Source organism: Sus scrofa, chromosome 14 (genome assembly GCF_000003025.6).
Source record: "Sus scrofa isolate TJ Tabasco breed Duroc chromosome 14, Sscrofa11.1, whole genome shotgun sequence".
NCBI classification, from domain to species: domain Eukaryota; kingdom Metazoa; phylum Chordata; class Mammalia; order Artiodactyla; family Suidae; genus Sus; species Sus scrofa.
Window position 1 is genome coordinate 76,595,627 of NC_010456.5, and position 27,403 is coordinate 76,623,029.

General features: G+C 43.7%; 2 protein-coding genes across 2 annotated transcripts in view; both read right to left on the reverse strand.

Annotated features, from left to right (window-relative positions):
• The window catches only part of CAMK2G (calcium/calmodulin dependent protein kinase II gamma), a 97,287-nt gene that overhangs the window by 60,532 nt on the left and 9,352 nt on the right, over positions 1 to 27,403 (reverse strand). Inside the window, exon 3 of the mRNA XM_005671082.2 lies at positions 574 to 742. Coding sequence (XP_005671139.1) covers positions 574 to 599 — 26 coding nt within the window. The 5' untranslated portion in view covers positions 600 to 742. The remainder of the gene's footprint in view (positions 1 to 573; positions 743 to 27,403) is intronic.
• Positions 12,993 to 27,403, reverse strand: part of LOC102160869 (atherin-like) — a 91,529-nt gene continuing 77,118 nt past the window's right edge. The window contains exon 3 of the mRNA XM_013983354.2: positions 12,993 to 13,997. Within this exon, the coding sequence (XP_013838808.1) occupies positions 13,907 to 13,997 (91 nt within the window). The 3' untranslated portion in view covers positions 12,993 to 13,906. The remainder of the gene's footprint in view (positions 13,998 to 27,403) is intronic.

Below are 27,403 nucleotides of genomic sequence, written 5' to 3' on the forward strand. Positions count from 1 at the left end.
GGGTTAAGGATCTGGCATTGCCGTGAGCTGTGGAGTAGGTCACAGATGTGGCTCGGATCTGGCGTTGCTGTGGCTCTGGTGTAGGCCAGCGGCTACAGCTCAGATTAGACCCCTAGCCTGGGAACCTCCATATGCCAAGGGAGCGGCCCTAGAAATGGCAAAAAGATGAAAAAAAAAAAAAAGAAAAAACATTATTCTCCATTATTATAAGATATTAACTCTAATTCCCTGTGCTATACAGTAAATCCCTGTTGCTTATCTATTTTATGCATAGCAGTGTGTATCTGTTAATGCCATACTCTTAATTTATCCCTCCCCCCCCGCCTTTTCCCTTCGATAACTTTAAGTTTGTTTTCTATGTCTCTGAGTCTGTTTTTTTGTCAAGAAATTCATTTGTATTATCTTTTAGATTCCACATACAAGTAATATCACATGATATTTGTGTTTCTCTGTCTGACTTGCTTCACTTAGTATGATAATCTCCAGGTCCATCCATTGTTGCTGAAAATGGCAGTAATTTCATTCTTTTTACTGCTGAGTAATACTGCATTGTATATAAACACCACACCTTACCTTTTTTTGGGGGGTGTCTTTCCCATGGTACGTGGAAGTTCCTGGGGCAGGGAATGAACATGCACCACAGCAGCGACAATGCGGGGGATCCTTCACCCACTGTGCCACCAGGCACCACTCCTATAACTACATCTTCTTAAACCAATCATCTGTTGATGGAACCAATCATCTGTTGATGGACATAAAAGTGACATATTTAAACGCAAGAGGAATGACACTCTTGGAAACAATGAATAGTTACTTGCTTGTTAGGGGATTTGAAGAGAATTCAATCTTGTACTGGCAAGGAGTTTTTATTTTATTTTATTTATTTATTTATTTCGTCTTTTGTCTTTTTTGTTGTTGCTGTTGCTATTTCTTGGGCCGCTCCCGCGGCATATGGAGGTTCCCAGGCTAGGGGTTGAATCGGAGCTGTAGCCACCGGCCTACGCCAGGGCCACAGCAACGCGGGATCCGAGCCGCGTCTGCAACCTACACCACAGCTCACGGCAAAGCCGGATCGTTAACCCACTGAGCAAGGGCAGGGACCGAACCCGCAACCTCATGGTTCCTAGTCGGATTCGTTAACCACTGCGCCACGACGGGAACTCCATGGCAAGGAGTTTTTAAATCCGTATTTTAAATTGACAGAACCATAGGAGTCACATGGTCATGCCCCAGCAGCTGCTTAATATATTGAGGTTCCATGTAAGAGCTGGTTGAATAAAAGAGTCTCTGGCTAAAGAAAAGAGTCCCTGAAAGAAGTTCGAAACCCACTGGACCCAATGGCTTCTGAGGTTCCCTCCAACTCTATGACTAGTTTTGGAGATTTAGGGGAGATGAGGTCATGGCCTTTCTCCAAGGACTCTGAGAAAATGTTTTGTGGTGAGGCATTTGAAACTAGTGAGAAGAGGTGATAATGGAGATAAGAAACGAGAGAGACAAGTGAAAATTTTAAGTAATCCCCAAACTAGGAGGGGCTAAAGGATGCTCCTCTCTGCCCTGGAAGACACATCAAATCATAACCACGCACAGAAAAGCAGATAAGTCCTACCCCCAGTGAGAACAACTCCCAACCAAGACATTGTCTTTAGTGGGAGTGTCTTCCCATTCCTCCTGTGTCTAAGAGCTAGGGTTAAAAACCACAGATTAAATCAGTGACTATGGCATTTCTTAAAAGAGAAGCCAAGGTTTTTAAAGTGAGGGGCTGAACTCCTACTGGGCATGGGGGCTGAGATTTTGGGGTGAGAGGCTGAGAATATTTGGGGTGAGGGCTAAAGCTTTGGTGTGAGGAACCCGGGAGTTTATAAGAGAGTCTGAGATGCTGGGGGATGAGCTGAGCACAAAATTTCAGGGGAGTTTCAGGTGATTTGTGAGGAGCCTAGATATTTGGAGTGAGGGGTGGAAGGGCTGGCAAGGAGCAACTCTCTTCCATTTTCCAGCTAGAGGGCTGGTTCTGAAGGGCAATCTGACCCTCAAAGTCCAGATCAGGGCTCCCTCTGTCTCTCAGCCCCTCCACCATCCCCCTAGAGAGACCATGTGCTCCTTGAAGACAAAGGGTACCGGATTTTTCTCCCTGTATCCTTAACACCTAGCACAAAGCCTGGCATGTAGAAGGTGCCCAATAGTTATTTATGGAATGAATGAAGTATTGGCGAAAGGGGCTGAGATATCTGGGATGAAGAGGCACTGGTGGAGAGGTGACAGAGCTGTCATCATAGGAAAAAGGGAGGAACTGAAGTGAGGCGCTGGCTGCCTGGGCATGTGGGGCCCCCTGGTGGGCAGACTTGAGGTCCACAGGGTGCTTAAAGGGAGAGACAGGAAAAAAGAAAACAATAAAAATCAGTCACAGCTAAGCTTTAGGGAGAGCTTGCTACAAGCAAGGCACAGGCACTAAGCCCTCAACATAAGCTGTTTAATTTAACCATCTTCACCGCCCTGTGAGTATAGTCGCCATCAACCTCATTTTACAGAAGAGGAAACTAAGCTTAGAAAGGTAAAGTAGCTCGCCAAAGGGCAAAGAGCTACTCTGGGGTAGAGCTGGGAGAATGTGATTAGAGGGAAGTGAATAGAAAGAGATATGGGGGAGTAAAGGCCTTGGGGATTCAATTCAGACGTGTGCATGCCACCAACAGGATCTAGATTAGAATCTTAAACCCAACCTACATTTTTTAAATAATTGGTTTCAGATCCTTTTTATGTGTGTGTATGTATACATATGTGTGTGTATGTATATATGTGTGCATGTGTGTATGTGTATGCATGCATGTATGTATTTTTGGCTGTACCTGTGGCATGTGCAAGTTCCCAGACTAGGAATCAAACCTGCACCACAACAGCAACCCAAGCCACTGCAGTGACAATGCTGGATCCTTAACCTGCTGCGCCAGAGGAGAACACCCCAACCCACATTTATCCCACTGTAGGCCTGGTCCTGAATCCAGGCACTCACTCAGAGGGGAACTCACCAATTCATTCATTTCTTCATTTTATCGAGTTCCTCCCCTGTTCCAGTCACTTGGGGGTCATAAGAGAACAAAATTCCCACTTTCATGGAATTTATATTCTCAGAGGCAGATGATGAACTTAGAAAGAGATCATTTTATTTTTTGGTCTTTTTTTTTTTTTTTTTTTTTTTTGCCATTTCTTAGACTGCTCCCCTGGCATATGGAGGTTCCCAGGGTAGGGGTCAAATCAGAGCTGTAGCTGCCGGCCTACGCCAGAGCCACAGCAATGTGGGATCCGAGCCGTGTCTGCAACCTATACCACAGCTCCCGGCAACGCTGGATCCTTAACCCACTGAGCAAGTCCAGGGATTGAACCCTCAACCTCATGGTTCCTAGTTGGATTCGCTAACCACTGAGCCACTACGGGAACTCCAAGAGGTCATTTTAGACTAAAGTAAGTTCTATAGAGAAAATAATGGGGCAGAGAGTGAGGATGGGGAGGAACAGAGAATTCCTTTAGCTAAAGTTCTCAGACTTGGCTTCCCTCAGACAATGATTTTCAAGGGAGGCTTAAGTGATGATAAGAAGGTGGTCATTTGAATATCTGGCACAAGAGTATTCCTGGAAGAAGGGAGAGCAGCAAAGGCCTGAGATAAAAATATTCGAGGGGTGGAAAGAAGGCTGGTATGGTGGACAAGAGTGCAAGTAAGTAAGTGGAGAATAGGATGTAGAGCCCTAATAAACCCTACTGTCCTGGTACAACCACCCTAGTGCTCCTTCCACAAGGGCAGGCTGCTGCTGTGCTTTCAGGCATGAGACTCGAAACCCCAGCTCAGTGTGAAAAGATACCTTGATCAAGGGTGGACATAAATCTGGGCCTGAAGCCAGGAGCGATGCTGTTCCTTGGATACCACAAATAAGGGTGGTGGAGATGGACACAGGATGACCTCTCGGTGCTCTGGGGGTTCTGCAGAAATAGCCAAGGTTGTTACTCAGCTCACCTGATGTACAACAAAGCCAATCTACTGACACGGAGTTGTGGTGAAGGACGGTACAGTATTTATTTCATGATGCCAAGCAGGGAGAATAGACGACTCATGTGCAAAAGACCTGAACTCTTCAGGGGCTTTCAGGGAAAGCTTTAAAAATTTTTTTTTAATTAAAAAAATTTAATTTTTTTTTTCTTTTTTGGCTGCCCTACAGTATAGGGAGTTCCCAGGCCAGGGGTCAGGTCTGAGCTGCAGTTGTGACCTATGCCACAGCTGTGGCAATGCTGGATCCCTTAACCCACTGTGCCTGGCCAGGGATTGAACTGGTGTCCTGGTGCTGCAAAGATGCAGCCAATCCTGTTGTACCATAGAGGGAACTCCAGGGAAGGGTTTTTAAAGGCAACTTTAGGGGTGAGCTTAAGGACTTACTTCTAATTGGTTGGTGGTGTGGTAATAGGGTAATGTTTTGGGAATCTCAGGTTATCAAACCTCTGGTGTCTAGGGCTTACGGTCAGAATGCAGTCACCGTCTTCTACCAGGGTGGTGGTGGGGTGGTCTTAGTTTGTGTAGAACAACTCAAAGATATGAATCAGATTGCTATCTACATTCCTTCAGGAGGAACCAGGAGGCCTATGACTATTCTAACCACTAATGGCTTGAATCTGCTCTCTGGAACTTAGGCTTCCCTAAGTTTAGCCTAGGAGACTGAAATTTTTTTCTATAAACTAGAAACAAGGGACATGAAGGAACTCATACCCATGAAGGCCCCGGAGTCCTGTTCAGTTTCAGTGTCCCTTCAGTCCATTTAGACAGTTATCTCCCCCTAATGGGTAAGCTTCAGTCCTAACTCTCTCTATTTCTTTTTAGGGCCGCACCTGCGGCATATGGAAGTTCCCAGGCTAGGAGTTGAATTGGAGCTGCAGCTGCTGGCCTACGCCACAGCCACAGCAACAGCAACACAGGATCCGAGCCTCGTCTGTGACCTACACCACAGCTCATGGCAGCCCTGGATCCTTAACCTACTGAGCAAGGCCAGGGATTGAACCTTCATCCTCATGGATACTAGTCAGGTTCTGAGCCATGACAGGAACTCCAATCCTAACTCTTACAGATATAAATAGTTTCTGCCTTCAAGGAGATTTACCCAGTGGGGACAAGGAGATAAACACGGTAATAAAACAATGGTACAAAACAAGAGATTAGTACCATAGGACAAAGAGCTGCTCGAATCACATTTCCCCCCACTGCCTATCCTCCAGTTCTCTGCTCAGGTGTCACTTTCTGAGGGTAGCTTTCCCTGGCCTCTTGACCAGGTCAAGTCCCTGTAATGACAGTCTCTATTGTTCTATCCACTGCTTCTTCAAAGCACTTTTTGTCCCGGGTGTAATCTTCCATGTGTTTGTGTGACAATAGCCCTCTTTTGTGCAAGGTGTTTATGTTCATTCTGGGGCATCCTCAGTGTCTAAAGTTCCTGGGGCAGGAGTTCCTTGGTGGCTCAGCAGGTTAAGGATCTGGTGTTACCACTGCTGTGACTCTGGTTACTGTTGTGGCAAGGGTTCAATCCCTAGCTTGGGAACTTCTGCATGCTGTGGGCACAGCCTCCTCTCCCCACCTACACCCCCCCCAAAAATAAAATTCCCAGGGGCATAGTAGGTACTTGGTAAATGCATGGAAGTTTAAAGAAAAGTACTAGGGGACTTTTAAAGGAGGAGAAATCAGATCAGCTGGAATAATCAGAGAAGACTGAATGGAGGAGATGGAAGAAGGGAAAGGATATTGGCAGATGGAGGTGCAGGTGAGGGGGCATTGTGGGTAGAGAAGAGAATGAGAATCAGGCCCTGAGATGCTGAGGGCTTGGCAGGTGTTTGGGATGCTGGGTGGTCAGGGGACTTGGAGGGGAGGGATGAAATGGAGAGAAACAAGACATAATGCTGGGGGCCAGTCAGGTGTGAATAGTGTCTCCTGAGGGTGGGCTAATGGGCCAGGTAGGGATGGATCTTAGGAAGGACCAATGTCAACTTCTGGTCTCCAGATCAGGTCCCAAGGCTCTTAGATGCCAGACCTGAGCTGCAGATCATTGCACACCAGATATTCCCACTTGAATATCCTGCTGTTTCCTCCACCCCTGCCCCAAATGCAACATGATCCAAATCCAAATTAAGCAAAATGAGAGGCCGTATAGCATGGTGGTTAAGAACACTGAAGCTGAATCCTGGCTCTGCCTCTTACTAACTGTGGGAGACTGCAAATCACATAATTTCTCTGTGCCTCAGTTTTCTCTACAAAAATAGGGATTATAAAAAATAGCACTGACCTAATAAGGTTTTATGAGGAGTACATTGCTAGCATTATTATTAGTAGTACATTAGAAAAGTAAAGCAATACTTTGCACAGTAAGGGCTCAATAAATACTAACTACTATAATTATTCCTTGCTACCTTTAACCAGTTTTCTTCTCCATTTTTTTTGGCTCTGACAATGACAGGACTGTCCTGCCAACAACCTAAGTTCAGAATCTTGGAATCAAATTTGACTAATTTCACTTCTCACTTAGCGGGCAGAGGTGGGTTTGAATTCTGCCACTTACTAGTTATGTGAATTCTGCCACTTACTAGTTATGTGACCTAACTAGTTACTTAAACTCTCTGAGCTGAATGTTCCTCATCAGGAAAATAAAGATGTTGTAAATTTCGCTATAGGGTTGTTACAATAATTTCATGATAATATGTATAGGTTAATGGCTCAATACCTGATGCTAAATAAATGGTAGTTGTTATTATCATCCTATGTATCGTCAAGAACTAAAACCAGTAAAAGTTTTTCCCCTTAAAGATCTTTGGATCCATTTTTTCTTTTCCATTTCTCTCCTGCCATCCTAAATTAGGCCTACCTCACCCTCCAGAGTTACCGTAGTAGCTGTCCAAACTTTACCAACTATATTTTATATCTTTTCTTCCTCCCTCCCTCCCGCCCTTCTTCCTTCTTACCTTTCTTTTTCTTCTTCTTCTTCTTTTTTTTTTTTTTTTTTTTTTTTTTTTTGTATTTTTAGGGCTGCACCTGAGGCATATGGAGGTTCCCAGGCTAGGGGTCGAATTGAAGCTGTAGCTGACCTACGCCACAGCCACAACAATGTCAGATCTGAGGTGTGTCTGTGACCTATATCACAGTTCACGGCAACACCGGATCCTTAACCCACTGAGCGAGGCCAGGGATTGAAACTTCGTCCTCATGGATGCTAGTCAGATTCATTTCTGCTGAGCCAAGATGGCAACACCCCTTTCTTTCTTGAACTATTAATTGAACACCTACACTTTGCAGGGCGCTGTCTCAATGCTGAGGGTAGGGCAGTGGATGAAATGGATGTTGTCCCTGCCCTGAGGAAGCCTACTTGTAGTGAAAGGGACACACTGTAAACAAACAAATATTTAGTGTGTCAAGGGGTGCTAAGTGCTATGAGGAAAATTAAAGCAGGAAAGGTGCTGGAAGTGCTGTTTAATACAGGGTGATCAGGGAAGGTCCCTCTGCCACGGCCAACATAGATGCAGAAATCTGAAGGTAATAATATCACTTTAAGTAGGTCACATCTTTGCTGAAATATTGTCTCCTTCAGAATTAAGTATGGACGCTCATGTATAACTTTCTAGGCCCTTTGTAATTCTAGTCATCTATGTAACCCCGTGATTTAGTACCACTCCCAGAATGGTGCCCAGCTTCTGCAGACATGCTCAACATGCTTAAGAATGTACACCATCCAATTAATAGTACTTATCTCCGATAGTGGTATTACTATGATCATTTTCCCTTAAATGTGCTTTCTAAATTTTTTATGATGAACTTGTACAATGACAACAACAATAGTGCCATATTTTCTCCTTCCTATCACCTGATTTTAATCTTCATATAACCCTGCAAGGTAAATTATATTATCCCTATTTTACAGATGAGAAAAATGAGGTAAGGGAGGGAGCACTAATCCTTGGAACTCAGCTCTTGAAATGTTTGGAACCTGATTACAAGCTTGCTGTTTGATTTTTTAAAATTTTAGTCTTGCCTTCATAATTAGATCATAGGCTTCTTAAGGGCTGAGCCCTTGTCTTATTTTTTTAGCTCCCTCCCCTCTCTCATGCTTTTATCAGAGTACTACGTATGGGTGCTTTTTAATGAGTTGGTCTGTTGGATGGCTGGTCAAAGGTTCTGATATGATCCATTATCTTGCGAGTGGTGCCATCTTGCATGCTCTTGACCTTGGGTCCAAGGATGGAGAACCTGGAGATCCTGGGGGCAAAGAGGTGGGAAGCTGGACCTCCACCCTCAAAAGGGCAGTGATTCTGCTTGTCCACTAGAGGCCGCGGTAGGCCCGGCTTTAGAGAGCCTGCCAGGTTGTGGATTACACAGCTGACCCCACCCCAGGAGTCATTGCCAACAGCAAGACTGTCCTAGAACCCAAGGCTCCAGAGAAGACCTATCAGTGTCCCTGGCTTCTGTTTCTTCCACTAGATCATCAGATTCCCATACTTGGAATGAGTTAGCTCTAGAATAAAAATTGCTGATAGCAGCTATGTATAGAGCAGAAAGGTACTGGTAAATTCCAGATGCCCCTGAATTAGCCAAGTCAAGGACCGTGTATGGAGCATCCTACAAAGTGCCTGCTCTGTACCATGTAGCATGCCAGGCTTTGGGACTAGCTCAGTGAACAATATAGACTCTGTTCCTGTCCTCCCAGCTCTTATGATCTAAGGAGGTACACAGACAATTAAACCTAAAACCTAAAATAAGCTGCTGAGGAGTTCCCATTGTGGTTCAGTGGGTTGCGAGCCTGACTAGCATCCAAGAGGATGTGGGTTCGATCCCTGGCCTTGCTCAGTGGTTTGGGGATCTGGTATTGCCGTGAGTTGCCCTAATCCTAACCCTAACCTAACCTGCCATGAGGTAGGGGTGACCTACCATTGAGTAGGTCACAGATACAGCTCAGATCCCACTTGCAGTGGCAGTGGCATAGGTCGGCAGCTGCAACTCCAATTTGACCCCTAGCCTGGGAACTTCCATATGCCAAAGGTGCGACCCTAAGAAGCAAAAGGTAATAAAATAAAAAATAAGCTGCTGACATGATATCTATTGCAGGGGTAGTTTTCCTTGCCTCTCATTCACTGTGGATCATCCCCTGTGTTATCTACCTGCTCTAGAGAAATGAAATAGAGACAAGAAGCAGAGAGTAGAAACTTTGCCTACATTTGGAGAATCGCTGCAGGGCCCCCTCCTCTCGAGGTAGAAGGCTTCCTGATGGCCCTAGGCAAACATGAGGGTGTCTGGGGTTGGGGTCGGTGCTGGGGGCAAGGAAGTACCAGGCCACCTCATCGCAGCTTTTCTGCTCTCCTTTCTCCAAGCAGCCTGGGAGTTTTGCTTGGAAAGGGAAGTAGATTCTCCAGATTGTGGGATGTGACCCAGACTGCTGGCTTTCTCACTGCTTTCTCTTTACCCTCTTTTCTTCATTTCTTATCCTCAGGCTATTAGTCAGTCAATATATCTATCAGATGAATAGTATGACAAGGGCACTTTTTCTTTTTTTTTTTTTTTTTTTAACCCTGAGCATAAGATTAAGGAAGTTACAATGGAGCTGAGGAGCTATCTAGAGAGAAGGGTAGAGATGGGCATTCACACAATGCAGCATTTTGATAAGTGCAAACTAGTAGCTGTAGACTGGCATTGCCAGGGGTTGATGCCTGGGGGTTGAGGTGGTCTGGAGAAACTTCCTTCCTGGACAGAGGAACCAGGGCCTTCTAGGACAAGCCCTCAATCTGCTTCATGGAAGGGGTGTCCTCAGAGAAGAGGGAGAAGGGTGAGCCACCCCTGTCCCTGAGCCCAGCTGTTCATTCCGCTGTGCCTGGGCAAGGGCTCAGAGGCCCATGTGCTCAACATTCCTGAGAAGTGGCTTCTGAGTCAGAGCCCCAGAAACAGCTGAGGCAGCTTCAGGCTGGAGTCTTGGCTCTCTTCTCCCCCTTTCTGTCCAAAAGCAACTCCCTCCCCAGCTATTTGGATGTGACTGGAAACCCAAGCAGGGATCTGGGTAGGAACCTGGCTCAGCCAGTCCATAAAATGTATTTGATCCCTGCATCCCCTTCTGGGCTACAGCCCTCACATGTGCCCAATGTCCCCTGTGCCAGGAAGTCCAAGCGGTGAGAGGGAGACTCACCCTAGGCCTACAAGTCGCAGCTCCCAATGCAGCCATTGTTGGGCTGCCTCTGGAAAGGGGGTCATAACTGGAACTTGGCTTGAGTTAGGACAGCAGCATTCCCCAGGCAATCTGCCAGTGCCTCCTCACTGCCTGGGTGTGGGGCCCAAGACATGCCAGGGCAATGCCAGAGAGCTGACTCAGGGGGCAGCAAGATGGAAAGAGAAAAACCCTTCGTACTTGCCAGTTAAGAAAGACGATGAAGCTGCCCTGACGCCTGCTGTGATCACCCTGTAGTGCCAGACCACCCACAGGATCTGGGGTGGGTCCACTCCTCAGCCACTGATCCATGAAGCCCCACATTTCCTGAGGCCACCAGCTGAAGGCCAAGGCTTCCCCTCTCTCCCTGAGCTCCCCTCATGCTACAGAAACCTCTAGCTGAGCAGGTCTAGATTCCCAAACCCCCTTCTGCAATTGATTCAGGCCCTGCCATTGTCCCTTTCTTAAGACTATGACCTTGGGCAAGTCACTTACTTGGGTGAATATTAGATTCCTTATATTTAAGGTGGGACAAATAATACCCGCCTGCCTCATAGGATAGTAGTAAGGATCAAATGAGATCAGGTCCATGAAGGTAGCATATACAATAAAGCACATTTATAATAAGGTATTATTATTGTCATGGTTTTTCCTGTGATAGGAATTACAGCCACTGGCCCTTGAACCTCAGAATCTTCCTCCTTGCTTCTTTTGTCAGACAAGTTGCTCAGAAACCAGAGCTGGATCCTAACCCAGTTCTGAGCCTCAGAAGCACTGAGCTCTTCTGCCTGGTGCTGTGGTGCCAACTCAAGGAAGCAGCCCCCGCCACCCCAGCTCTGTTAAACCTGTTCTTCCCCTTCTAATCAGACTCCCTCAGTCCAGTTTGCTTGCAGTGATGACAAAGGAACTTAAAATAGCACAGGCTCTATAACCACTGCTGGAGACGGCTTGGGGCACGAGGTGCTGCTTCTCACCTGTGGGCCTGTTCAGGCATCCCAGCCAGGTGCAGCCCTCTACCCTCCAGGGTCTGGCATGTCTTCCTCTGGGAAGCACCGGGATGACAGTGCCTCCAGTCAGCACTTGGGGTGCCTGAATTGGATGACTACCAAGAAAACCGGCTTGGCTAGAAGTGCCAGGGGTGGGGGCTCAAGGCTTCTCCCAAGAGCGCTTCATAACTACACTCTTGGCATTTCTCCTTGTGCCAAGTAAGCTGGACTAAGATCACGCAGAACAGCAGCTATCTTGTGGCTCCAGGGAGGGTGGCTGACTAGGAGCCAGATGAGTCTGATTCGGAGGGCCCTGCAGCTAGCAGGTCCTGGCTTGTCACTCTCGCTGCAGAACCAGTTTGGTGTAGGCGGCTGCTGGGTCTGGCTGGCTCAGAGACTTCCCCTGGAGCCTTCATGTGACTTACGCTGGTGGGAGTGGGGGCTGCTGAGGGTGCATTCAAAAGAGAAGGCTTGCCGCAGGAAGCCGGGGTGGAAGCTGCCTGCCGCCTCCAGCAGCAGCAGCATAGCTGATCCCTTCTTAATTCCCTGTATTTTAATCGGTTATTTCCACTCAGCATGAATCTCCACCTTTACAACTTTCTCATGCAATTCTTTCTCAAACACCTTTCTCTAGCAAATGTGTTCCTTTCCTTGGGTGATTGCTGTAAGAAAGGCAGATGAAGTCTTAGCTTACATCAGGAATCCCAAAGTGATAGTCTGCTGGCCAAACCCAACCCTTCAACCTATTTTGGTTGACATGTACAATTTTAACTGGGAACGCTTCACAGAAAACAAAAACCCAGTTTTCAAAAACATTTTTTTTTTCAACATTTGGTGTCCTTAGGTTGGTTTCACCCAGAAGCAGTCCCTGAAACAAGACCTTAGTTGTAAGTAGTTTTTTTGGAAGGTGATCCTAGGAAAGTCCACTTAAGGAGTGGGGAAGGCGGGCAGGGGAAGGAAGGGATATGGATAAGTTATAAGGGAAACTACCTTATGGGCATCTGGAACTTCATCCTCTTGGCAAACTCAGGGGGACAGTGCAGAACACGTCTCAAAGTTATCTCACCTGAGCGGCAAAGGTATTAGTGTATTTATCCACCATCACTGGTTGGGAGCTGGTTGTTGGGAGTGTGGGGGAGGTGGGATAATGGTGATGGTAATTCCTGGGGAACATCAGCCTGCTGTAGAGCAGGGAAGAGTGGGCTCCAAAGCCCAGAAGCAGCTAGAACTGACAGCATCTACCATGATACGGAAGATCTAGCAAAACTCATCCTCAATTCCTACTCGGCAACAATTAGCAGTAGCTGAATAGCAGCAGTTGCCCTCTTTAAACAAGACCAGTCTGCCTTCGCCTCTACTCCCCACCCACCCCCAATGTCCTACACTAAACCTGCTGTACTCATTACATCACCTGCTTAGCCTCTGGGGTTTCTGTGTTTGTGAGCCCTGGTTTATGTCTCTATGAAGGCTATTCCACTGCAGCTGTCTCTGTTGCCTGTAAGTTGTTTCTTATTCTTATTTGCATCCCACAGGGAATGATTCCAAAAGATGTTAACTGACTTCTGTTTCTCTAGCCCTATACTCTGAATTAATTAATTCTCTGAGTCTTAGACCACCTTAGCTCCATGTTGTTCTTTTCTTTATCTTTTTCTTTTTAGGGTCACACCTGCAGCATATGGAAGTTACCAGGCTAGGGGCTGAATCAGAGCTGTAGCTGCTGGCCTATACCACAGCCACAGCGATGCGGGATCTGAGCTGCTTCTGTGAATGACACCACAGCCGACGGCAATGCCAGATCCTTAACCACTGTGAAGCCCAGGGATCGAACCCGCGTCTTCACGGATACTAGTCGGGTTCACTAACACGGCATCACCACGGGAACTCTAGTTCCATGTTGTTCTATGTGCTGAGTCAGAGCATGTACAATTGGCCCCAGTCCGGGGACTGACTGGGGGAGGCCCTTAGTTATTGCTTCAACATCTCCAACCTGATTTTCAGTTCCTAAAATGCACTGGGTTCATTTCTGCCTCAGATCAATTCCTCTGCCTAGAAAGTTCTTTCTTTCCCTTTATGATAGGCTAACTCATCTTCATCCTTTAGAACTTAGCTTAAAAGTCACTTTCTCAGTGAAGCCTTCCATATCATTCACCCCATTAGGTTATGTCCCTCCACCTGCCATTCTCACAGTGCACTATATTCCTCCTTAATGTATGTACAATAATTACATATGTGTTGGTATAATTTGTATTCACACTGGAGTCACATCAATGCAGTTAACTTGTTGCAAAACCAACTCTACACACTCAGCTGAAAGAGACAGAAACAAATTCCTTTATATAAAGTCACTTTCCACAATTAAAGACAGATCTTGACATTTGCCCCAGGATCACACCCAAAGCACAAAGAGAAATAGATGTTATTTCTTGGCTTTTTTGCTTCTAAATATCAAGGTCCTGGTGAATTAAGGGATTTTCAAGAATAATTTTGCAATCTTTGCTCATAATCTTATTTTAGAATCTACTATCACCCCCTACACACACACACACACACACACACACACACATACACACACACACATGGAGAAGATGGAAATCCACTGTATTAGCTGCCTCTCCCTCTATACTGAAGCTCCATGAGGATAGATAACACACTTGCCTCTATCATTGCTGGATCCTTGGGTCTAGTGAAGTGGTGGACATGTAGTAAGTCCTTAATAAACCTTCATCAGATGGATGATGGATGATGGGTGATGGATGGATGGATAATGGAGGAGGGATGATCAGGACTGTGAGGACCAGTGTTGCGTAGGAGGCACCTGGAAATAGGATGATACTTAATGTGATGTAGCTACCTACAAGCTAGAGAGGAGAATGATGAAGGTAACGAAGTGGCTGAACTACTGCAGTTGAACTGTCTCCCAAAGACCTGTACTTCTACTGTAAATCCCACACTCTACTTTCCTCCAAACCAAGATCACTGGATTAGAGCCTTATCCCAGACAGTGCGGCTGCCTCTGAGTCACTGTGCAGCACTGCTATAGCCCTCAGGGCTGAGACAGGGCACTCCATCCGGCATGGATTATTAACCCAGATCAAAAATTCCACTCAGCCCCCTACTGTGACCCTGCTCATGACTCTCTCCCTACCCTAGCCCCAGGCTTTGCTTTGACCCAATTCCAACCCTAATCTTGATCATGATTTTTATTTTTAATTATTACAGTATAGTTGATTTACAGTGTTGTGCTAATTTCTGCTGTACAGCAAAGTGACCCAGTCATACATATATATACTTTCCTTTTCCTATATTATCTTCCATCATTTGATCACAATTTTTTTTACAGCACTGGGGCCAGTCCTGACTCTGATTCGCATCTTGACCCTAACCTTGGCCCAGACACATCCTTGCTTCTGATCCTGAGTATACTACATGCCTGTGCTCTTTTGCTCACTGTTATTTACAGAGCTTGTGCACATATTATTTTATTTGATATTTACAACACTTTTTTTTTTCCTTCAGTTGAGAAAACTGAGAATCTGAAAAATGCCCCAGGTCACACAGCTAGTAAATCAGGGAGCCCAGATCAGACTCAGGTCTTCCTGCTCTAAATCCAGGGCTACAGGAGTTGGGGTTACTGAAGTTCCAGATGTGGTTCTCCATTGATCTTATGGCAAAGCAATCCTAGATAATCAAAGCCTCCAGGTACTAAGAGTAGTGCTGATAATTATAATTACCTTATCTTAACTAGGCAATTTCTTTGCAACAAGCAAAGTGCTAAGAAGCTCTCATACATTATCTTACTTCATACCCACTATGAGGTTACAGAGATCTGTTGCCCCATTTTATAAGAAAGGAAACCATGGCTTTTGGAGGTTAAGTAACTTGCTCAAGATCATGCAGCTAGTAAGAGGCAAGACAGAATTTGAACCCAAGTCTTGAACCTTTACAAAGAAATGAGATAGCGACAAGAAACAGCTATGAGTCTGGGTCCTGCCTCCATGTTCCCACCATACCTTTTGAGCTGTAGTACCAAATTCCAGAGTATTGTCTTTGATCACCAAAACTGGGTCAAAAATGAGTCAAGCCTTGGTATAACTGACTCACTGCGGTGTCTGTCAGCTCTATAAGGAGACAGGAAGCCTCAGAGGGCAACTGCCAGCTGACCACTGCAGAGTGGATGAAGGTCCCAGAAGCATCCACCACAAGCCCTGTGGTGGTTTAACATGGAAACCCACATGCCTTCCAAATAAAGACCCAGACTGAAGATTCATTTTAAAAATCAAACCTGCCAATCCCCACTTCTTTCTCCATACTCAGCTCTACACGCTAACAGGGCTCCATTTTGGTTAACTCCCCTGTCTTTCATCTCTGACTTCTACATTTTATCCATTTCCTTCCTGGATAGGTTTCTGTGTCTCCATCCCCATCTCAACTCAAGATTCTGAATATCTGTGATGCCACCTTTTCATAGTCTGTTTCTCTTGAATCTTATTCTCAATGCTTTGTCGATCCCTTTGTCATGGGACTACCCCACCACCACCCTGCAACTTTTTTTGTAAAATACACATAACATAAAATTTGCTAATTTAACCATTTTTAAGTGTACAGTTCAGTGGCATTAAGTGCATTCCCTTTATTGTGCAACCATTACCACCATTCATTTCCAGAAATTTTTCATCATTCCAACCAGAAACTCTGTATCCATTAAACAATAACTCCCCATAAGCCCTGGTAAACTCTGCTCTACTTCTGTATGGATTTGCTAATTCTAGGTACCTCATATGAGTGGGATCATATAATATGTAGCCTTTTGTGTCTGGCTTATTTCACTAAACGTTATGGAGGTTCATCCATATTGTTGCATGTATTAGGACTTCATTCATTTTTAAGGCTGAAAAATATTCCATTGTATGTCTATGCCACATTTGATTTATCCCTTCATCTGTTTATTGATGATTGGGTTGCTTCTATGGGTAATATGCATAATGCTGTTATGAACATAAGTGTACAAGTATCTGTTTAGTCCCTGCTTTCAATTCTTTTGGGTATATACCTAGGAGTGGAATCATATGGTAATTGTAGGTCTAACTTTTTGAGGACCTATCAAACTGTTTCCCATGGTGGCTGCATCATTTTATTCCTACCAACAACACACAGTGGTTCCAGTTTCTTCATATCCTCACTGACACTTGTCATTTTCCACTTTTTTTGTTAAAAGCCATCCTGATGGATATGAAGTGGTATGCGAGATCTCTTTTGAACACAGCACTCCATGAGTCCAAGTGTTCTAGATTCCCAGGGTCTGCTCTGCCTCCTTGGGACCCTATGAGCCTCCCTGGCTCTGAGAATTGCTATTTACAGCCAACATACTTCTTTCTCCCTGCACTTTCTGGTCTTTCTTCCAGGCTCTGACAATGTGCTGCCATCTCTCTGCCTTTTGCTTTTGGAGAGTTGGGCTGAGAAGTAACACAGAGTTTGGGAAGAATACAAAATCAATTTCTTTAGGCACCACAATTGTCTGAGCTCTTTTTTCCATGTAGTCTTCCAGACCAAAGACGACTGTGCTGGCTCCAGGGGACTGATTTTATGACTTTGACCTGCCACTGACCTCAGAACTAGAACAACAACCAGAGCTTCGAGCAAAATTGTTTCTTCTACTTACCAGGACCTAAGGGAACAGCTTATGGTCTAGCTACAAGCTCCGAGCTTTCTGAATCAAGACTGTCTTGAGCCCCTTCCTTTGCTGAGGCTCATATTTGGTGGTTTAGGTCTTCAAGACAGATCCTGGGTGTGGTGATTCACCTCCTCATGAGCCCATGACTCCTTGAGGGGAACTTGGAAACCTGGAATTTTGGTCACGATTCCCTGTTCATATTCCCAGAACCCAGACTCTCTGGGGCAACATTTGTTTATATTGTTTAATACTTACGTCCTCTCTGTAGACATCTGATGTCAAGGGCAGGGTGCGTCAAACCTGGCCCCCGTGTCCTCATACATCCTGGGCCGGGCTTCAGCCCAAGCCTCGCGCCTCTGCGTAAAGGTGCCTGATATACGTTTCTTTTCTTTCAGCCTCTCCTTTCTTCTGTGAAAGCAGGTGGAAAGAACCTCCTTCTGCATTCCACAAAAGGGAAAACTAGGCCCATGGAGGGAAGTGACTCACCAGGTTCAAAGGTGGAGTCAGCAACCAAGTTGGGAATGGAGCTCCATCCTCTGCCTCTGAAACCACAGTCCCCACTATGGGCAGAAATCCCCTTCCTCAAGAGGAAGCTCTTGGCTCATACTTAGAGATATGGCTTTTGTATTTGACAGGTGCCCCTGGGATTGGGCACGGGGGCTCTCTGCCCTCAGTCTTTCCACACCACACCATAAAACTATTGTTTTGGCCTTCAAATAAAAATTTCATGGTACAGCCCTTAAAGCAAATTTCTAAAGCTCTTTCTTAAGCAAAACATGTGACCCTTAAAGTTTGGAAAAACAAAAGCTCCTAAAGAATAGGAACAAAGACAGCTGTAGGAGCCTCATCTCTTCCTTGCAGTCTCACTTCCCCACTGGTGTCCTCTTGTGTCCTCACTCCCACTATTCACCCAGCCCTGGGCATTTATCATTTCCCCATTCCTTCTCGCCCAAGCCCAGACAAAATCCAAGTTACTCTCTTTGGTACATTTGTTTCAATTGAGACCAATAGGAATTTTCAGTTTCACAGAAAATCTTATATACACCCTTGTTCAAGAATTTAGAGTGCCTGTCCAGAGTCTATGGTATCAAGTACAAATTTTCATCTGGCTTTTGAGACCTTGTATAGTCTGACTTCACCCCACCTATCTTTACTTAGTTCTCACCACTCTTCAGTGTAAATGCTCCCTAATGGAACAAGATTTCTCACTGAAATCTTTTCTCACACGTGTACACACACACACACACACACACACACACAGAGTTAAACATACGAAGTTTACTCTCCACAATATATAAAATGTTTATTCCAATTCCTGTCTTTTTTTCTAGGATTCTTGCTTAGAACTTTTTTTCCTGCCCTCTACTAATCCAACATAACCCACCCTTTAGGATTTGTTCATGTCTAGGAAATCTCTAATTTCAGTGTGTCTGTTCTCTAAGCTTTTATTGCATTTATAGTCAGTAGTCAGAATGTTTAATATTAACAGGATTTTTTATTTATTTATTTTTTTGCTTTTTAGGGCCACAACCACTGCATATAGAAGTTTCCAGGCTAAGGGTCAAATTGGACCTACAGCTGCCGGCCTACGCCACAGCAACAGGGACATGGGATCCGAGCCGTGTCTGCAACCTACACTCAACTCACAGCAACACCAGATCCTTAACCCACTGAGCAAGACCAGGGATGGAACTGAATCCTCATGGATCCTAGTTGGGTTCGTTAACCACTGAACCATGAAGGGAACTCCAATGGAGTTTTTTTTTAGTTTTGGCAAAAAACACATAACATAGAATTTATCATCTTAATCTTTTTTTTTTTTTTTTTTAAATGGCCACACGTATAGGATATGGAAGTTCTGGGCCAGGGATCAAATCCAAGTGGCAGTTTTGACCTAGTCACAGTTGTGACAATGCCAGATCCTTATCCTACTGCATTGGGCTGGGGATCAAACATGCAACTCTGCATCAACTTGAGCTGCTGCAGTCAGGTTCTTAACCCACTGCACCAAGTGGGGACTCCCATCTTAATCCTTTTTAAGTGTACAGTTCATTAGTGTTAAATATGTTCACTTTGTTGTGCAACAGATCTCTAGAACCTCTTAATATTACTGCAGAACTGAAGCTTTAAAAGAGAGGGTCCAAGTAAATAAGATAAATGAAAGAGAAGTTACAATTGACACCACAGAAATACAAAGGATCATAAGAGATTACTAGGAACAATTATATATGCCAACAAATTTAGACAACCTAGGAGAAATAAATAAACTCCTAGAAACATAGTCTCCTGAGACTGGATCAGGAAGAAATACAAAAAATGGGCAGATTGATTATCAGTAATGAATTTGAATCAGTAATCAAAAAATTCCCAACAAACAAAAGTCTAGGACCAGACAGCTTCTCAGGTGAATTCTACTAAACATTTACAGAGGAATTAACACCTATCCTTCTCAAACTATTCCAAAAATTGAAGAGGAAGGAATGGTTCTGTACTCATTCTATGAGGCTGGCATCTTCCTGATGCTAAAACCAGATAAAAACACCACGAAAAAGAGAGAAGAGTTCTCATTGTGGCTCAGTGGGTTAAGAACGCAAAATAGTGTCTGTGAGGATGCTGGTTTGATTCCTGATCTCACTCAGTGGGTTAAGGATCCAGCATTGCTACAAGCTATAGTGTAGGTCTCAGATGTTGCTTGAATCTGGTGTTGCTATGGCTGTGGCATAGGCTGACAGCTACAGCTCTGATTTGACCCCTAGCCTGGGTTTCCACATGCCACGTGTGGCTGTAAAAAGAAAAAGAGAGACAGAGAAAACTATAAGCCAATATCACTAATGAACACAGATGTAAAAATTCTCAACAAAATATTAGCAAACTAAATTCAACAATACATTAAAATGATCATACACTCTGATTAAGTGGGATTTATCCCAGATAGGCAAGAATGGTTCAATATCCACAACAATCAATGTGACACATCACATTAATAAAATGAAGGATTAAACTCAAATAAACATCTTGATAGATGCAGAAAAAGCTTTTGACAAAGTTTAACACCAATTTATGATAAACTTCTCACCAAAACTGGTCTTTATTATGTTATACCTCAACATAATAAAGACCATATATGGCAGATCCACAGCCAGAACCACCATCAATGGTAGAAAGCCGAAAGCACTTCTTCTAAAATCAGGAACAAGACAAGGATGCCCATTGTCATCACTTTCAGTCAACACAGTATTGGAAGTCCTAGCCACAGCAATTAGACAAGAATTAGAAATGAAAGGAATCCAAATTTGAAAGGAAGACAAACTGTCACAATTTGCAGATGACATGAAAGTATATATAGAAAACACTAAAGACTCCACAAAAAAGCTATTAGAGGTGTTCCCATCGTGGCTCAGCAGTTAACGACCTTGTCTAGTATCCATGAGGATACGAGTTTGATTCCTGGCCTCGCTTAGTGGGTTGAGGATCTGGCATTGCTGTGAACTATGGTATAGGTCATGGGTACAGCTCAGATCCAGTGTTCCTGTGACTGTGGCTGTGGTGTAGGCTGGTGGCTATAGATCCAACTGGACTCCTAGCCTGAGAACCTCCATATGCCACAGATGTGGCCTTAAAAAGACTAAAAAAAAAAAAAAAAAAAAGGCTATTGGAATTAATAGATAAATTTAGTAAAGTTGCAGGGTACAAAATTAATATAGGGAAATCTCTTATATTTCTATACACTAAAAACAAACTATCAGAAAGAGAAATTAGGAAAACAATGACAATCTTGAGAAAGAAGAACAATTGCATCAAAAAGAGGGAGTTCCCATTGTGACTTAGCGGTTAACGAATCTGACTAGCATTCAGGAGGACTCAGGTTCGATCCCTGGCCTTGCTCAGTGGGTTAAGGATCCTCAGTTGCCATAAGCTGTGTTGTAGGTCGCAGATGCAGCTCGGATCCTGCATGGTTGTGGCTGTGGCATAGGCTAGCAGCTTTAGCTCCGATTTGACCCCTAGCCTGGGAACCTCCATATGCCGTGGTTTGGACCTCAAAAGACAAAAAAAAAAAAAAAAAGAATAGAATACCTTGTAATAAATCTAACCAAGGAGGTGAAAGACTTGTATTCTGAAACTATAAGACACTGATGAAAGAAATTAAAGATGAAACAAACACATGGAAAGATATACCATGCTCGAGGAGTGGAAGAATTAATAGTGTCCAAGGCAATCTACAGATTGAATGCAATCCCTACCAAAATACCAATAGCATTTTTTTTACAAAACTAGAACAAATAATCTTAAAATTTGTGTGGAATCACGAGAGACTCCAATTAGGAATTCCCCTTGTGGCTCAGCGGTAATGAACCCAGCTAGTACCCATGAGGATGCAGGTTTGATCCCTGGCTTCACTCAGTGGGTTAAGGATCCAGCATTGCCATGCGCTGTGGTGTAGATCACAACACAGATCAGATCTAGCATTGCTGTGGCTATGGTATAGGCTGGCAGCTACAGCTCTGATTCGACCCCTAGCCTGGGGACTTCCCTATACTACATATGTGGACCTAAAAAGACAAAAAAAAAAAAAAGAGAGAGAGAGAGGGACCCCAATTAGCCAAAGCAATCTTGAGAAAGAAGAACAAAACTGGAGGTATCATGGTCCCTGATTTCAAACTATACTGCAAAGCTACAATGATCAAAACTATGAATTGATGAGTTCCCGTCGTGGTGCAGTGGTTAAAGAATCTGACTAGGAACCATGAGGTTGCAGGTTCGATCCCTGGCCTTGCTCAGTGGGTTAAGGATCTGGCATAGCTGTGAGCTGTGGTGTACGTCACAGACGTGGCTTGGATCCTGCGTTGCTGTGGCTCTGGTGTAGGACAGCGGCTGCAGCTCTGATTAGACCCCTGGCCTGGGAACCTCCATATGCCTTGGGAGCGGCCCTAGAAAAGGCAAAAAGACAAAACAAAACAAAACAAAGCAAAACAAACCTATGAATTGAGAGAACATTATAAATCAATTATACTTTAACTTAAAAATACCCCACAGTATGGTACCAGCACAAAAAAAGACACATAAATCAATGGAATAGAGAGCTCAGAAATAAACTCATGTTTATGTGGTCAATTAATCTGTGATAAAGGAGGCAAGAATATAAGCCTCCTTAATAAACAATGTTGGAATATGAAAAAAAGAATGTATATAGATGGGTAGATAGATAGATATCTGTATGACTGGGTCACTTGGCTGTACAGTAGAAATTGATAGAACATTGTAAATCACCTATAATAGAAAAAAATTAGAAAAATAAAAATCTTTTAAAAAATGGTGTTGGGAAAATTGGATAGCAAAGTGCTAAAGAATGAAACTAGACCACTTTCTCATGCCATACACAAAAATAAACTCAAAATGGACTAAAGATCTTAAACTATAAAACTTCTAGAGCAAAACATAGGCAATACATTCTTCAACATCAAACTTAGCAATATTTTCCTTGGATCTGTCGCCTCATGCAAGGGAAACAAAACCAAAAATAAACAAATAGGACTACATCAAACTAAAAAGCTTTGCACAGTGAAGGAAACCATCAACAAAGTGAAAAGGCAGCCTACTGAATGGAAGAATTTTTGTAAATAATACATTTGATAAGGAATTAATATCCAAAATATATAAGGAACTCTTAAAACTCAATATTAAAAAAATAGTTCTTGGAATTCCCAATGTGGTGCAATGGAATCTGTGGTATCTCTGGAGTGCTGGGATGTAGGTTCGATACCTCACCTGGTACAGTGCTTAAGGATCCAGTGCTTGGGAGTTCCCATCGTGGTTCAGTGGTTAACAAATCTGACTAGGAACCATGAGGTTGTGGGTTCGATCCCTGGCCTCACTCTGTGGGTTAAGGATCCGGCATTGCTGTGAGCTGTGGTGTAGGTTGCAGACACAGCTTGGATCCTGCGTTGCTGTGGCTCTGGTGTAGGCCGGCAGCTATGGCTCTGATTAGACCCCTAGCCTGGGAACCTCCATGTGCCACGGGAGTGGCCCCAGAAAAGACAAAAAAAAAAAAAAAAAAAGAAAAAGGATCTAGTGCTGTCACTGCTGTGGCTTTGGTTATAGCTATGGTGCAGACTAGATCCTTGGCCTAGGAAATTCCACAAGCTGTGGGTATGGCCATTAAAAAAAAAAGTTAAAAATAAAACAACTATATAATTCAGCAATTTTACTTCTGTATGTTTACCTGAAGAAAACAAAAGCAGCAATTAGAAGTGACATATCCTCCCTTATATTCATTGCAACATCATATGTAATAGCTAAGACATGGAAGCAACTTAAGTGTATCCAATAGATGAATGGATGAAGAAGATGTGGTATATTTACACAACGAATTATCATGCTGCCATAAAAAAATCTTGCTATTTGCAACAACATGGATAGATCTAGATGGTATTGTGGTAAGTGAAATAAGTCAGACAGAGAAGGACAAATACCAAATGATCTAACGTATATGTGGAATCTAAAAAGCAAAACAAAATGTGATGGGCAAGGGGGTGCCACTGTACAGCACAGGGAACTATGTGTGATTGGATCACTTTGCTGTACAACAGAAATTGAAGAGACATTGTAAATCAGCTATACTTTAATTAAAAAAAAATGCAAACAGACTCATAGACACAGAATAAATAGGGATTACCAAAAGGGAAGAGTGTGGGTGGTTGAGTGAGGAGAATTAAGGGGTTCAAATTTCCAGTTAAAAAATAAGTCACAGGGATATAACATATGGCAAAAGGAGTATGGTCAATAACATTGGAATAACTTTGTGTGGGAACAAAAGTGGTTAATTGGGGAGTTCCCGTTGTGGCGCAGTGGTTAACGAATCCGACTAGGAACCATGAGGTTGCGGGTTCAGTCCCTGGCCTTGCTCAGTGGGTTGGGGATCCGGCGTTGCCATGAGCTGTGGAGTAGGTTGCAGACGTGGCTTGGATCCCACATTGCTGTGGCTCTGGTGTAGGCCAGCGGCTACAGCTCCAATTGGACCCCTAGCCTGGAAACCTCCATATGCCGTGGGAGTGGCCCAAGAAATGGCAAAAAGACAAAAAAAAAAAAAAAAAGGTTTAATTGATTTATCATGGAGATCATTTCATTTTATATAAACATATATGTATTATACATATATATATTTTCCTACAGCATATGGAATTTCCCAGGCTAAGGGTCAAATGGGAGCTGCAGCTGCCAGCCTACACCACAACCACATTGGACCTGAGCTGCATCCTTGAGCTACACTGCATCTTGCGGTAACACCAAATCCTTAATCCACTGAGAGGGCCCGGGATCAAACCCAAATCCTCAGGGACACTGTGTTGGGTTCTTAACCCACTGAGCCACCATGGGAACTCCCACAGTATATTTAAATGTTAAGTCACTAGGTTGTACACATGAAACTAACATAACATTCTACATCACTATATTTTAATTAAAAAAAAACCTGAAGCTTTATAGCTATTAAACAACTGTCCATTTCCCCCTCCCACCAGCCCCTGGTAACCACCATTCTTTGTTTCTACAAATGTGACTACTTTGGATACCTCTGTATCTATAGATATATGTGGAATCATACAGAATTTGCCTTTTGTAACAGTCCCATTTCACTTAGCATAACGTCCTGAAGGTTCATCCATGCTAAAGTAAGTGACAAGATTTTCTTCCTTTTTTTTAAACACTTCATTTCTTTTATTCAAAAAAAAATTTATTTGTCTTTTTAGGGCTACACCTGTGGCATATGGAGGTTCCCAGGCTAGGAGTTGAATCAGAGCTGCATCCACCAGCCTACACCACAGCCACAGCAACGTGGGATCCGAGCCGTGCCTGCAACCTACACCACAGCTCATGGTAACGCCGGATCCCCAACCCACTGAGCAAGGCCAGGGACTGAACCCACAACCTCATGGTTCCTAGTCGGATTCATTTCCACTGAACCACAACAGGAACTCCTAAAATTTTTTATTTTTATTTTTATGGCCACACCCACAGGATATGGAAGTTCCTGGGCCAGGGATTGAACCCAAGCAGCAACATGGGATTCTTTTACCCATTGCATCGGGCTGGGAATTAAACCTGTGCCTCTATAGAGACTCAAACCACTGCAGTTGGATTCTTAACCCACTGCACCACAGGGGGAACTCCAAGATTTCCTTCCTTTTTAAGATTAAATAATATTCCATCGTATGTATGTGTCACGTTTGTTTATCTGTTTATCTGTTCATCTGTCAATGGACACTTGGACTCCTTCCACCTCTTGTCTATTGTGAGTAGTGCTGCTATGACATGAGTATGCAAACATCTCTTTGAGATCCTACTTTAAGTTCTTCTAGATATAGAATCAGAAGTGGGATTGCAGGATTATTTGATAGTTCTAGATTTTTTTTTTTTTTTTTGGTCTTTTTAGGGCTGCACCCAAGGCATATGAAGGTTCGCAGGCTAGGGTCGAATCAGTGCTGTAGCTTCTGGCCTACACCACAGCCACAGCAATGCGGGATTTGAGCTGTGTCTGCAACCTACACCACAGCTCATGGCAACACCGGATCCTTAACCCACTAAGCACGACCAGGGCTCAAATCTGCGTTTTCATGGATGCTAGTCAGATTTGTTTCCACTTGAGTCACAACAGTCCTAGATTAATATTTTTAAGGAAGTGCCATCCTGTTTTCCACGTGGTTTGCAACATTTAGAATCCCACCAACAGTGCATGAGAGTTCTAATTTTTCCATGTCCTTTGGCAACACTTGCTATTTTCTGCTTTTTTAAAAGTAGTTATTCTGTCTAGTGGCCTTTAAATTATTTCATATACATCCTTTTTTCCCCCTTCTTTACCAGATTTTAAATTTCTTCAGGGCAGGGATCGTGTCTGTTCTTCTGTGTGCCCTCAGGGCCTAGCATCGCACTAGGTACAGCTTAGACATTTGAAAGTAATTTTTGGTTCATTGAATGAAATGAACAGTTTGAGTTAAGCTCAATTCTTTAATTTTTAGAATGTGGGGTAGTATTTTCTTTACAAATTGAATAGGCTGAATGTCATACTAAAGACCGAATAAGACTTTAGGACACGATGTGATGGAGCAGAGGGTCTGCATGGGCAGAATGACACTTGCTTCCCTCTTGACTAAAATGCAAACGTTATGGTCATTCCACAAACTGCTGGGTCCATTGTTGCTGGGGGTAGTTCCCACACCCCCTGCAAAGGGCTAATGCTCTAGAAACCCAGTTCTACTCAGGTGGAACCAGAAGATCCTAGGGGAAAACAAACAGAACTTGAGAAGCTCAGAAGTTGGGCCAGCCCAGGAACTGTGAGGAAATATCACAGTTAGAAAGAAACGAGTAAGGACAAGCATTCTCAGTACTGCTTTGTTCCCATCTGTACTCGGTTTCTCCCAATATTCCCCAAATCTTAGGGAGTCAATTTCTTATGCACAGCCATGACTTAGAGGGTTTCTTTGATTCCTCAAGTTCTTTCAGTTTCTATATGGAAAAGTCCCTCCATTAGCCAACCATTTGGCATTTTTGAAATGAAACTATCATTAGTATCTAAAAAAAGGACAAGTATAGTAGTGCTGAAGCAATTAACTTTCTGAGACAAGATTCTTTAGAAAAATAGCCTCAGGGTGTCTGGGTTGACACAAGGCTCTCAGGTGTACATCCCCTCCTTGATTCATCTCTGTCTGGGGAACTGTGGCCCAAAGTCAGCCTTCCAGCCCTGGACCTTTCCACCTCTGTGTTCTCCTCTGGCCCCCATCTCAAAAAATGGGGCTAGAGTAGAAGCCCAGTGGATAGTTTGTGATTTAGTTGGGCATTCCCAGGTGAAAAAGTAAACAAACACTCTATAGACATGCATTGGCTAGCATTTTCCACAAACTTATATGGTGGTAAGAATTCTCTGGGATGCATATTAAGAATCAGATTCCTAGACTCCATCCTAGACTTAATGAATCGGAATTTCCGTGGAAGGAATCTGAGATTCTGTATCTTTTACATTTCTAAGTCAGGTGATTATTATCATCAGACAAGTTTGGAAAACATAGCATTAGTGAATATTTATTATTACGGATTCCCAGACACCTACATAACAGAGGACTTTTTTCCCCTCAGGAAGAGGTAAAGGGACAACACTACTGGTATTGGCTTCACTTTGTGTCCTTAAGGCCTCAGTTTACTTATCCATTAAGTGGGGTTGATATTGAATTCTCTCTCATTGGGATTAAATGAGAGAATGCACACAGAATGGTTACCCAATGCCTGCTAAATAAAATGTGCGCTCAATGTATAGATGCTACTTTTATTTCCCCATAGGAAAACCCTAAGGTATCCCCATTATATAAATATGGGTGAATAATGGCCTTGAAGAAAGGAAAATTGGCCATTGATGTTTCCGTCATGTGTCGATGTCTGGAGACATCAACGGCCAGTTTTCCTTTCCCAAAATCATCACTCACCCTGTATAGCCAGAAGAGCCAAAGATCACTTCTCGGACTAGACCCAGCAGACACAACCATGGCTGATTTTATTAAATCAAA